Raw genomic sequence first — 14387 nt, 5'->3', positions numbered from 1 at the left:
GTCTCTGAAAAGAAGAATGTAAACGGTTGGTGAGAAGTTGGAGAAAGTCTTTTGATGATTAAAGTGAAGTATAGAAAATCTGTTAGGTTATACCATCAGAAATTAAAAAGACACCAACTTTGCTAACTCCTCTAACTCCCTCCAAAAAACCTTTAGGATCCGAAAAGAAATTGCGGTGCCACCTACAGCATGCCCCAAAGTGAATGCTTCTGTCTAGCATTGAAATGATCTGGCACACTTTTTTCAGGGAAAAATATTGGACATCTACTCTCTTTTTCCCTGATAAGACTGGCTCCTCCTTCCCTGATAAGACTGACTCGAGGGACTTTTCTCTTTGCAAATCCCTACCTGAGCCGAAAGCAGGCCATCTCTCATAGTTTCCCCACCTTACAGAGAACCTTGTTAAAGAGCTGTTAAATGTGGTAAACCCCTGGACCCAGCCCGTTGAACATCTCTCTCTTAAGTGGGCAGGTCCCACTGCTTTGGAAGCACACCATAGTTAGACCACTCGTAAAGAGGCCCTCTCTTGACCGCCTGTGTCTGAATAATTATAGGCCTATTTCTTTGCTTCTGGAAAAACATGATAATAAAAATCTCCCAGCCTTCCTGGAATCACAGACCGTGCTTCATCCTACTCAGATGGGTTTCCGACCACAGCACTGAGTGTGTTCTGTTGTTGGTAGTTGAAGAACTAAGGAAACTATTGGATCAGGGCAGATCTGCAGCCATTATCCTTATTGACGTAAGTACTGCCTTCAACAGCGTTGATCATTCAGTTCTCATTCAGGGGGTTTCCAACGCAGGTGTTGAGGGCAGAGCGCTTGAATGTCTCTCCTCCTTTGTGAAGGATCAAACATTTCAGGTTCTAGATCAGACATATTATTCTACCAGTCTTCACCTCGGTTCTGGAGTGCATCAGGGTTCCTCTCTGAGTCCCACTATATTTAATTTGTATATGCTCCCTCTTGCAAATGTCGTTGGATTGTCATTGGTGTCTTATGCCGATAACACCCAGCTGGTCATATCTATTGCACTGCACTAGACGTCTAATCATTTATCCCTGACTTCGTGCCTTCAGGCAGTAGCCGGTTGGATGGCCAGCTGTAAACTAAAACTTGCCGACAAGACATTTATGGTTTTGGACAATAATCCTCGGTGTGTTCTCCCAAGGCACCTTCCAGAATGTGTAACTAAGCTGCCAATCCCTATAGGCCCAATAAAGAACCTTGGGGTATGGCTATTCGGCATCCTGAGATTATTGAGGGAAAATCGTAAACTCCTCCCTTTTTTGCCAGGTGATTAATTGTCCAGGCATTGGTACTGGCAAGTCTAGACTACAGTAATACTTTATACCTTGGCTCACAATGTTATATTGTTAAAGGTGTTCAAACTGTGCAGAATGTGGCAGCCCGACTGCTCACAAACTCACCCAGATGTCAGTCAGCCACTAAGGCCCTAAGGATCTCTACTGGCTTCCGGTGTAGCTCAGGGTCCAGTTTAAATCTTTATGCATCATACTCAGGGCTATAAATTGTAGCGGTCCCCCATTGTTACATTCACTGGCCTCTCTCTCTTTACCCAGTAGGCCTCTTAGACCAGTCTCTCCCCATTTACTTAAGGCCCCCAGGATCCGGAGATCGCACTGGGGTGGACGTTCCACAATTTTCTTGGCATCCAAGTTCTGTGAAATTCTCTCCCCTTGGAACTATGTTGTCTGGAGCAAGAACTGCTTTTGCAAAGCCTTGAAGACCTGGCTATTTAAGAAATAGTGCAATACCCAGGCTGTTCTACGGTAGCTGTGAAGCACTGGGAGGCTTTCTGGTGGCCATTCGCTATACAAAAACTGCAGAATAGAATAGAATCCCACTTCATAGTCTTTACAAGAAGCTTGACCCAGAGATGCTCAGTGTTCTTATCAAGAAACATATTCTTATGGGTGATGGCAATTTGAGAAAAATTGAAACAAAGCTTAGAGCTTTAACCGCTGAACCTGTGAAGTTTCTAAGAGGATTTGCTGAGACAAAAGAAGAATGTGACTTTAAAGACATAGAAAAATACCTTGTGTGGTTAACGAGTTCGGACTGTCACACATTTTACGATCTTAGGTACAGTGAGTTCAAGAGATCAGTCCCGCTAAGTGACCTTCCATCAACGTCATATTCTGTGCATTGACACATTAAAAGAGCATTCTACTTGATCAGATGTGTAAATGTTTTAGATCATGCATATGTAGAGAAAGATCCATGTGAATTTGTATGGGGAGATATTGATGGGGTGCTAAAACCTACAAAATTTCTAAAGCCTCCATCTACAGAAATGACACGTACATGTACTTGCAAAACCTGGGCTACAAAAAGATATCACTGTTGATATGTTCTTCTCAAATGTTCAACATTCTGAAAATGTACCACAAGCGATTGCTGAAACAAATAAATAAAGTAATCTATGAAAATGTCTCCGACAAGAGTAATTAACATTATAATTTTTTCATATTCGGATCATAACCCTTGTTTAGTGTATACATAAAAGTATTAAAAACAATTATTATTTGTTTCATTTCTCTATATATTTTTTCTTCCTCTATTATAGCCGCATGTTTGGAAAATGGCGCAAAGGTTGCTCTGAGGAGTTATTTTCTGTTTCTATAAGACTACTTGACCTCCAATACCTACGTTTTGACACCAAAATGAATTATATGGGTCTCATGGCTCCTGAAAAGTTACATCATCACTACAACACATCAGCCATTTTTTAAACATATCGTCCCGAAAAATTTGGCCCTGATCAGGAATGTCTACCCAAACTAAATTACTTCTCTAATAATCCAAAAACACAAATCAAAAATGAAAATCTCATCTCAATGAAAACTATTTTTTAAGGAGATATATCAGGGGGACAGGTTTAAAAAGTGTGGAATCTGTGGTGGGAAGTATCCATCATAAAAACAAGTTACTTCTATTCGGTAGCGCTCTTTCTGGTGAATACGCCATCTAACCTCTGATTTCTTACTGCATTCCCACCATTCCGTTTTTTGAGTGGTCTTTCTTTACCATCTAAAAAGATCCCAAATTAGAGATCTACAATTGCTACCTTCAATTGTGTTGTGCACAACATCAAAGGAAATGGAAGTTCATGCAAGAAACTGAGGGGGTGCATAGGGGTGGTACTAATGCGGTTCCACATCATTACTTCCGCGACTAAACGAAGACACCGTGGAGCCACATGGAGCCATCTAGCGGCATGCTGGAGCACTGCCATGAAAACAGTCCTAATCCTATCTGGTGCATAGGAAATATTCTAAAGGTGAGGAACCTGCGGTTAGAACGAGTATCAACCAGAAAAGGCGCTACCAGAGGTAAGTAACTGGTTCTTCACTGTGGTGGTACAGAAAAGAACAAATAGAACTAATGTGAATGGCCCCAGTGGCTTCTTGCACGTTTCTTTCGATATCACTTCCAGTGGTGTTCCTTCACTGCATGGGCAATATCATACAGTACAATTTGGCAGCACTAACAAGCCATTGCTTTAAACATTTCTGGATCCAGTTTGTCTCTGGTGAAAAAGGTTCATATGAGAAATTTGAAACCCATGTTCCTTGAAGGACAACTGGATGTTTTTCAAAAATAAAAATGAAAAGCTACTGTTTAATTTTTCAAGAGTAGGCAGTTGGTAAAATATGAATGTTTTGCGCCAAATTCTGTCCGCAAACATTCATACATGCCCCGATGACTCGCTTTTAGGAAGAGACGCCCTGGGCACGCCCCTTCCTAACACTGACTCGCAAACCCTATTTTTCAAGTCGGTAATAGGTTACCGACTCACAAAATAGGTTTTGTTCATGCTAAAAGCCATTTTAGTGGGCGCAAACTGCCCGGTTCTTTTAAAAACAGTCGTGCATCTGGCCCAAAGAACCAGGACTGGATTTGTGCCCTGACATCCACACTATCAGGTTGTGTGATCAATTATTTAGTCTGTGTACGGGTGCCTTGGAGCTACTCTCTTAGACACGAGGAAGCGATTGAGTCTGCCCTGTGATCTTTACAACAAAATAAATGATTCCTATTTAACCATGTGAAGCCCACTACTACCCCTGTAGAAGCTCAAGTATGCCACATCCTCCCAAAAATACCTATTTCTTTGAAAGTGGGATTTGGTTTTGCTCGTGTCATCTTTGCTAATCACATTGAAACCTGCTACCTGGTCCTGGGTTTTCAGCTACAGTGACAGTTGAGTTTTCCCCTGCTGTTAAAATATGTGTCCCTCATTTTCAAGTAAAGTAGAGTTTTGGATTAATGCCAGTAACAAGAGTCTGCAACAGTGATGACTGAGAATTTTCCTTATTATCATTATCTGGGCCCTCAAGTTTTATTATCTGCCAGGTCTTGAGTCCTTATTTTGTTATAACCATGAGATTCTGATGCTGGCTTCCGACAGCGCCTGGGGCCCTCAATTCTAGTAACAGTGGGGTTCTGCCTTTGACCTGCTCCCATTATCCACCACTGTCAGTCTCTCTGGTTCTTGGTTTTCAAGACAGTGAGATTTTGGTTTATTCCCAGTGGCTCTGACCCTTATTTTAATGACCGTGTGATACTTTTTTTGCTGCCAATGTCTGGTTCTTCAGATTAAAAGGTGACGTTCTGATCATCATCCAGTGCTTTGAGTCCTGGTAGGTCGAAAACCTTTGAGCAAATAGGACCTTCTCTTCACAGCTGAAAAGTGTAGTGGACAACCCAGTCTACTCTTGAGGGCTTGGGCGAAATAGATAAACAGGTATGTAGCCTTCCAGGGATTTATTTTAATGTTTAATTCAGTTATTTAGTATCTTTATTGAGAGCAGAATATAGTGATTATCTGCCTGATGAATTATTCTAGATTAAATTAGCGTCAATTTTTAAATTTATCTTTCAATTCAATGCACAAAAGGTGTTTTTTATATAGAAAACAGCAAAAAATGACAAAAACTGGTGTAAAAGTAATCCGATTTTATCTTTGAAACTTCACAAAGGGTATTCAAAATAATACATACAATGAAATAAGAAGGCCACAATTGATTGATTCAGCCTTCACAATTCCAATTGTCAACACTTTCTCACAATCTAAGTAAAGAAATTAATTTGGCAAAGAAAAGTGCTAATGTCGAAGTTTCGGTCTCTAAGCTTGCGTCAGTGAGACCATCTTCAGGACTACGATGTATTGATAGCAGTTGAACCCTTCAGTCTGTAGTATGGACACCTCTTTAATGAGGATCTGCAACGCTGTGACAGCCTTGATTCAAAGTTTACACAGAACGTATCTTAGGTTCAATATTTGTGGCACTGGTTGTTGAGTATTTATTCGTTAAATATCGAGAATCGTTTTCGTTTACACATGTAGTTATGCAATGCAGCTTCAAAATCTCTGTTCTATCTCGAAAGTTGTACTGCAGGGGAAAAACGTGCCGACATCAACTTTGGAAAACTGCGTTTTCGGTCACATTAACTAGTGCCGTGAGCTCCTTTTAAATTAATGGGCCTTTGTTTCTTTTATATTTTGCGGCACTGTAGTGGTTCAAAGTCTCTAGTTACTTTGGTAAGTTACCGGCCTTACCAAAGATACTAAATAACTGAATCAAACATTAAAATAAATCCCTTGAAGGCTACATACCTGTTTTTCTCTTCACAGCAACATCAAGGAATAAACTGCCTGTTTAAGAGCTAAAGTGGTGGATTTTGTTTTGTCAGTAAATTAACAATGTTGGAGTGTAGACACTACCAGCTTTCTAGAACAGAAGAGATGGTTTCATAGACATTATGCATTGAGCTACAGATTTTGTTATAGTGCTTAATAATTGCAATTTGTCTTCGGCTTCTGGCATTTGAATACAGAGATGATACAGGGAGGGACCGAGTGGCATGCGTGGAGCAAGGGGTGGCAACATTGTGAGAGTGAAGGCCCACATTTTTTTGGGCAATGGACATTGTAAAAACTTACATCTCCTTTATTACTTACTACATCCACTTGCAGGAGTTTAGAGAATATGGCTGCTGTTGGTCCCCAAGCCAGTCCTAAGTGCATTGCTTGGGGTGGTTAGAACTGTGCAGATTAAAAAATGAGAAGGCGAACCTTCTGGTCGCATGGTTATGTGTGCCTCTTATTTTCTAAGATAAATGTTGATATATTTTGACCTGCTAATACAGCGCTGAAGACATATTAGAGCTGTTTTGATACACCACTGAATTATGAGAGTCGCATTTATAGTTGCTTATACCCTTCGCTGCTAGGCCTTTTCCCCCCTTGTGTTAAGCCTTTTTTTGGCTATTTGGGGTAGTACTCGCTTAGGCCCCTGTAACTTTTGGACCACAAAAGGTATCCACGCCAAATTTTTGTCCTTTTCTTCCACCGTCATGGGGATTCTAAAGGTACCCAGGGTTTGTGGATTCTCCTGGAGGGAACCCAGAAATTAGCAAAAATACAGCAATGTTTGATTTTTGGGGGAAAAATGGGAAATAAGTGCTGCAAATGAAAGCTTTTGGGTTTTTCCCTGCAAATGGTATCAAAAAAGGGTTTGTGGGGCTGAAATCACCATTTTCCCAGCTTTTAGGGAACGACAGACTTTTGTCAGAAAACCAAATTTTTTTACACAGTTTGGCATTTTCCTGGGACATAGCCTATTTTTGCTATTTTTGTGCTTTCAACCTCCTTTCAGTTAATGATAGAAATGGGTATGAAAGCAATAATGGATCCTGGAAAGCTATACATTTTAGTAAAGTAGACACAATTCTGAATTCAGCAAGGGGTCATTTGCAAAGATCCTTCAAGGTTTCTTTATAGAAACTAACAGTTAAATATAGGAAAAATTGAAAATTAGTTAGAAAAAAAAGCCTTTTGTGTTAACGTTTTCACTTCGTCTAACTATGACTACTCTTTGAAAGCAATATACCGTTACATTTGCGGGACCTTACGGGTTGTAGGGCTATATAGGACTTGTAGGTTCACCAAGATCCCGACGATCCCAGAGCCAAAAACTGAGCAGTGACTTGCAATGGCCATCTAGGGAAAACTCCCAAACCCACACATTTCTGAAAACTAGACACCTGGAGGATTCCAGGGCGGTATGGCTTGCGTGGATCCCGCAATGTTTCCTTACCCAGAATCCCCTGTCAACCTCAAATTTAGCTGAAAAAATCACTTCGCATATTTTTGTGGGAAAGTTGTGGCATCACCGTGCTGACACGAATGTCCTACCACCCAGCGTTCCTCCCAAGTGTCCTACTTTCAGAATACATATACAGCTTAATTCCATAACGTGCCCTCTTACTAAGAATGTACTGCCTAAAAACCAAACGGCCCTTGAACAGGACCAAAGACTCATTAATAGATATTTATTTCCCTGGAGTATAGATCCCTGAAACTCGATCTACAATGTGATCAAGAACAGGCCGAATCTTAAAAAGACTGTCACAGTCAGGGTGATCTTGTGGCAACTCCAAAGCATTATCAACAAATTGCAGCATCCGAAGCAAAAATAAATACCGATCATTAGTCATAATTGCAGGAAATATGGCTGTTGCCATCAAGGGACTGGTAGACCAATATGAAGCCATGGACGGCTTCCTTATCAAACCCATCAATAAAGTCAAACCCAAAAACTTCTTCATCTCTTCCAGATTTGTGGGAGCCCACCGGGTAGCTCTAGAGTGGGGCCTAAGTCTGGCACTGTTGTCCCTCAAAAACTGTTCATCATACAAATTAATCTGCTCAACAATCTCACCCAAAAATACATCATCCATAAACAACTGAAAAAACTGTGTAGGCAAAGAAAAATCACAATCTACTCTACACTCTGCATCAACACTAAAGGCTGGCAACACTGGCTGCACCATGTTTGGATCAACCCAGAGTCCAGCACTTCCAATGGGAAGCCTTAAAGCCCCAGGCTGCAATCCTGATGCCTCTTGCACCATCGGCACAGCAGTGTCCTCCTCTTAAACAGGCACTTCATCCGCACCGAGAGTAGCTTCATCCACACCGAGAGTAGCTTCATCCACACCAAGAGTAGCTTCATCTACACTGAGAGTAGCTTCATCATCCGATGATTCCATGTGGAGAGAAAACTCACTGCCTGAATCTTCCCCTCCCTCCTCTCCCTCAGACGCACTGTCAGTCTCATAATCCTGCTCAGAGGCAGATTCAAGAAGCATACCAACCACCTGCTGAGCAGTCATTCTACGGCTAGCCATAATGCTTACTAATAAAGGTAACTTGTCAAACAACAACAAACGCTTTGTAAAAAACTGAAATAAACAAAAAGTAGCTTTAGCACAAAGACCTATATACTCCAACACTATACCACTCACTTGCCAGAAGCAGCTAGACTCACCACCACCTACTCTGCACAGACACGGTAAGGATCAAGAATATCCCACTAAAAAAGAAAAAAAAAATTACACATAAGACAATGCAAAACGCATCACAAAGAATGTCATGCTCAGAACACTAACAAATATGCTGCCATTATGACACTACTTACCAAAAAAATCATTCATGCATGACAATAATACTCATTTGGAGTAAACACAACAAACGTTTTTGTCTTACCAAATAAATGCAATTACGCAAAACTGCAGGACAACCAATGCCGTAACCTCAAACAAGAATCAAAAGCGTAACACTAGAATAAAAAGGAGAAAAAACATTACAATCATATATGCAAATAATGCACCAGTCTACACACAATCCACCAACCAAGCTAAGGGGTAGGTGGGCCTAACAGTATAAATAAAATATTCACCCCCGTAAAAGGGGAACAACCCTTGCCCAGGAGGCCACTCCCCAACACCAAATTTAAAAAACCCTGGTGTCTAGTGGCTTCTGCCCCCCTTGGGGGCAGATGGACATAAAAACATACTGCTGATCTGCCACCCAAAGAGGGCAAAAGTGGCCCCAATCATTCTCCCATAAAGGGGAGCGACCCTGGCCCAAGGGGCCACTCCCCACAAATTAATCCCTGGTGGTCTAGTGGGCAACTACATTAAAAAATGGCGAGATCTGACCCCCTAGGGGGACGCAGACAGCCAAAAACATTGCCCCCAAGGGGGAGTGACCCTTGCCCAAGGGGCCACTCTCCATAAATGTATCCCTGGTGGTCTAGTGGGCCACTTTAATTTAAAAATAATGGCGCGATCTGCCCCCTAGGGGGGCAGACACAGCCAAAACATATTGACCCCTAATAGGGGTGCAACCCTTGTCTAAGGGGCCGCTCCTCCCCAGTGGCCACCTATACATAAATATAACTTTTTTTAAAGGCTATTCACTGCCCCCCCCCACCCCCCCCAAGAGGGGCATAGCAAAGAAAATAATGTTTTCCCCCAAGCGGAGCGACCCTTGCCCAAGGGGCCACTCCTCGAAACAAAGTGGGCATTTAAAACAAATCCCTGGTGGCCCAGTGGGCACCTGCACATAAAAATAATTAAATACGCCACAATCTGCCCCACCCACCCCCCAAGTGGGGAAGAACAAAGTACAAACATTGCTCCCCCAAGTGGAGCGACACTTGCCCAGGGGGCCGCTCCACAAAACAAAATGTCCATTTAAAAAAAAAAAAACGGGCATTCCTACTGCACGATCGCGCCCCAGGCACGATCGTGCAGCAGGAATGCTTTTTTAAAAGACATCGGAGGAAAGGTAAACCCTTCCTTTCCTCCGATGCCTTTTAAAAAGTACCCCCCACCCGCCCCGAGGAGAAACTCACCACCTCGTTTACCGATACACTGGAAGCAAATTGCTTCCAGTGCATTCGGTATCCTCTAATGACGCCAGCGCGCGAACGTCATTAGATGATGTGGAGGGGGAGGCAGGGGAAGGGCTTCCCCTGCCTTCCCCGGTGGGGGCACATAGATCGGTGGCCCACGGGGGGAGCGCCAGAGCTTCCCCCGTGGGTGGGTGCTAGGACGGCCGGGAGCCGTCCTGAGCACATGCCCATCGTGGCTCAGCACGGAGGGGGTTAAGTTGATATATGTCTGTGCAGATTAGTATTCTCTCTTTAGACCCCTTATTATAATGCATCACATTTTAAAACCTCCAAAATATGGGAATTCCTGGGAACAATAATTTTTATGAAAAGAAACATAATTGAACTCTAGTGTTAATTGTATTAGATAATGGGTTTCAAATGTGGATTACCTCATGTTAATATTATTTCCTTAATTATTAACGGTCACCATTCACTGTCCTAGTGATATCCATGCTGTAAAGATTGTACTAACTTCCTTGCCTAATATAGAGACATTAAGTAACAATTGAATTCTGCTGCATGCGTTTTGGGAATGTGTTTTGCGGACAAGGTGTTAGAGTAAAGAGAGAAATTTTTGTTCCTTGCAGGATTTTCAACAGACCTTGGAATTACTGTTTACTATCTTGTTTTGTATTAATTACTAAATAGGTTTTTTCCATCGTGATATGAAGCCTGAGAATCTTCTTTGTATGGGTCCAGAACTTGTGAAAATTGCCGATTTTGGACTAGTGAGAGAACTAAGGTCACAACCACCATACACCGATTATGTATCTACCAGATGGTAAGTGTTCTCAATAGTTAAAGTATGGTGTCTGATATACAGCACACAATAGACTAATGTAGAGGCAGTCTGAAGCACATTCTACCCTGCCAGCATACTATACGTTGTGTTGGAAAGTGGCTGAATAACATTCTGTCCAATTCTAAATCCTGTAAGAGAAGTTCTTCTAAATCCTTTCACCTACACCCTTTCCCCATATTTGTATATTGTAGTTTTAAAATGTTTTATGAATTGTTCTCACTAATGAGCATAACATGGCCTTATTGTTCAATTCAAACCCCACAGTACTATTCTATGCAGTTGTGTGTGACTTTACTCAACCAAAGGGGTTGCCTTTTCACCTTTCTGATGTTTGTCTAATCAATAGACATCATTGCACTTTGTACAAAAAATCCTCATGTCTTCATTCTCCTTCTTGGGGTGAGTCTGTGGGGGAAATCTGGCACCCCTGCTGCCCTTTTAAAACTTAAAACAAATGTGGGTCCCGTGCTCACTACACCACTGGATTCAAGATAGCCGGGCTGATGAAGAGTGATACCCTGAAACCGGTCCCAGGATGCTTGTTTGCAGTCCAGGAAGAACCTGGCTTGGCAGTTCGTGCTGGACTGTTCCCACAAGGAATGGGGTCAAGACTCATTTGCATATGGCTGAGTCCAACCTGGGGTGGTGTGGTGAGAAAAAGAATGATGGATTAAACCAAGATCCTTGTGAGTGGGGGTAAATGTTTGCATTGTCCAGCATTCCATTCATCAATATTTTCTTTTGCATGTGTCACCCTAAGTGGGAAGGGTATGCCCAGACGTGGGTCCGTGCTCACTACACCACTGGATTCAAGCTAGCCTGGCTGATGAAGGATGATACCCTGAAACCGGTCCCAGGATGGTTGTTTCCAGTCCAGGGAGAACCTGGCTTGGCAGTTTGTGCTGGACTGTTCCCACAAGGAATGGGGTCAAGACTGATTTGCATTTGGCTGGGTCCAAACTGGGGTGGTGTGGTGAACAAAAGAATGATGGATTAAACCCAGATCCTTGTGACTGGGGGTGAATGTTTGCATTGTTCGACATTCCGTTCATCAATTGTTTCTTTTGCATTTATTTAGCAACAGCATAGTGGCTCTGATGCTGTTCTTTAGGTCCTTAGCACATTCTGAGAGATTCTTGCCAGCTATAATGATCTTATGGCCTCTGGACCACTCACGCATTTGAGGCATCCTCCACATGAAGCTTCTAACAACTGGTTCTTGTGCTTTTCATTCTGTCACTTAGGTAAACTGTCCCTTTCCTATTGTTCAATAAGCATTTTAAAGCAAGATAGCTCTGGGGTGCTAGGCTTGTACCCAGCCCTTCAACAATGCACCTGCTTGCAAGTTACATTCTCTAGCAAGCATTGTCTGTCTGCTACTGTGCGCTAATGTGTAGAGTGCTCTTTATGTTGTGCCAAAGAGAAGAGTCTCTATACCAGAGGGCCATTAGTTATACCAGGTGCTCTGCTGGGATGCTATGACCCACCAAGTAGCCACCTACTCTCAGATTTTAAAGTCTCCTAATAGAGATGGTGTGCATCCTTGATGTTTACTTTCTCCTTCGAGGCAGTTGCAGTAGAAGTAAACACCAAGCAGGTCAGACTGTCATGGAATTTTGTTAATTTGAACCACTCCACTTGAACCACAGTTTTGGTTATTGTTGTGTGATGGCTTGTTCTACATTGGAACGGGTAAGTTACATTAGAGAGCAGGGAAAGTGCTGCCTGATGAAAGGATGGTATTTCTCTGTCTGCCGCCAGATAGCATTGTACTGGATAGAGGATACAAAACAAAGTTCTGAAAATATTTTACATCCACTGTGGCCAAAATAAATCTTAAGGGAAACTTCCATCTTGTGTGGGCATCCAGACAGTGACCCAAATAGACACCAACTATTCAGCTGGCCCCACAGAAAAGCTGTTGTGGGCACTGCAGAAAATACATAACAGACACTCAGTGCAAGACAAATGACCCCAATTATGGGGATTGGCTGGTAATCCTGAACTAAATTCACCTGCCAGGCCTCTATACACCAGTAACTTAGTAGCCTTGTATGAAGGGATCCTAACCACCCTTGACTTCACTTTAGGAATACCCTCTTTCTGCAGAGCCTGATCTATTCTGTTGTACAAATCTTTGTTAAAATTGCAAGCACCTCCGGCGTATGTATAAATTTGTCAAATTCACAGGAGGCAACACAGAAGGAAGGTCAAAAGAAAAAAAGACGTATGACCTTAAATCAGGCAAGCGTATGTTTTTTAAGGTTAACCTTCCTACCCGTTACATCCTAGTCAGACAATTTTAATAATTTATTGGTTTAATGGTCATGTGCTGAACAAAAAGCAAACAATACCAAACATTGGGGAAGGATGTCAAGAGGACCTCTGTGTTAATGAAAGTCATTACTTATGGTCATACAACAAGTGAATGCAAGCTACAAAACAAAAAGGGATCCATAATCAAATGAGTGAAACACACCACTTTGTATCATGCAGATAATCTCCAGCAGCTGGCATATCTTCATGCCAATTTCTTCTACTGGATTGGTCTCTCGTTTATTTCCTTATGTTAATCAGATTCTTAGGTTATTCATGGATCCAAATGCAGATAAATGTGTTCCCTTCCTCCCCTTCCACATGTTAAGTATTTAATCTTGCTAAAATTGTCACTTCTCTGTTTTTGAGCATGCAATACACTAGACTTTCTTTTTTAATTAAAGTGCACAGAAATAAATTTGTGGGAGAATTTGACCATAGATGTACACATTTCAGACAAAATATGAATGATAATAGATGAGCCCAATATTCTATTGGGTAAGTGGATGTTAGGCTCAAACTAAATGGCATCCTCCATATTCATTATTGTTTACATTACTCTGAACAAATGGCCCTACACTTTCTATGTAAAATAATACAATCTACTACTGGAACCTCTTCTAATTGCAAGAATTTTATATTCTGTAATATGTACACAATCTAGATTCCACGTAAACACCTCTGTTCTTTGTAAAGATACTCTATTTCCAAGTTGAGTTCTCAAGTCTGTCTCCTTAATCCTAATGTTAGTTGATTTAATAAAGTTTAGATCAGGTACTAGTATTTGTGTTTTACCAATAAGTCAATCATATAAATGCACTTATGTACAAAATATTTTTAACATATCATAAATACTGCCCTTTATTTTATTTTTAAAGTATTTTTGGAGAAGCAGGGTGGTTTTGCTAACAAATCAAATGAGAAGTATTTTATAGTTCTGGTACATTTAGTTACCTTTTCTCTAGATTTTGTGATGTTCAGTTCAGTAGACACAAACTAATTTTGCTAACTTAAATAAAAGTATGGTAGCAAACATTTGAACTTGCAGTTGCACACCAAATTTACATTCATCAATACCATATCCTTTATCAATCTTCTTTGCATCAATACAGTGAAAAGAAATAAAAAATAATTCTTAGGGAGGTGCAGTTAAAAGATTTTTGTTGGGAAATAACCAGATGTTTCATTAAGGTCCCTCGTCTACATACTGTTTTAGTCACTTCATCAGCAAAACCTTCGTAGGCTGTATGTCATGTACGCCCATCAAAGTGCATTAACCTTGCCTTAACATCATCAGAGTTAACACACTTCAAGATTCAAATTGAATAACATTCAGCATTGTTATAAATAGAATAAGATGTTAATTCTTAAGGCAATATTAAATTAATGTGACACTTATGTGATCAGTGTAAATTAATAAATCAATCTAAGGTTTTTAAGTCTCAAGTAGGTAAAACGCTTTGCCACTTTTGGATGTTAAATTCGAAACTTTTATTA

General features: G+C 41.2%; 1 protein-coding gene across 6 annotated transcripts in view; it reads left to right on the top strand.

Moving 5' to 3' along the window:
* MAK (male germ cell associated kinase) overlaps positions 1-14387 on the top strand; it is a 553788-nt gene that overhangs the window by 222006 nt on the left and 317395 nt on the right. For all 6 annotated transcript variants that reach the window (XM_085607273.1, XM_085607269.1, XM_085607275.1 and 3 more), the window contains exon 6: positions 10421-10553. In XM_085607273.1, the coding sequence (XP_085463399.1) occupies positions 10421-10553 (133 nt within the window). The remainder of the gene's footprint in view (positions 1-10420; positions 10554-14387) is intronic.

The sequence above is a fragment of the Triturus cristatus genome, chromosome 5_2 (genome assembly GCF_964204655.1).
Source record: "Triturus cristatus chromosome 5_2, aTriCri1.1, whole genome shotgun sequence".
NCBI classification, from domain to species: Eukaryota; Metazoa; Chordata; class Amphibia; order Caudata; family Salamandridae; genus Triturus; species Triturus cristatus.
The sequence above is the reverse complement of the archived record's forward strand: the minus strand, read 5'-3'. Positions and strand labels throughout refer to the sequence as shown.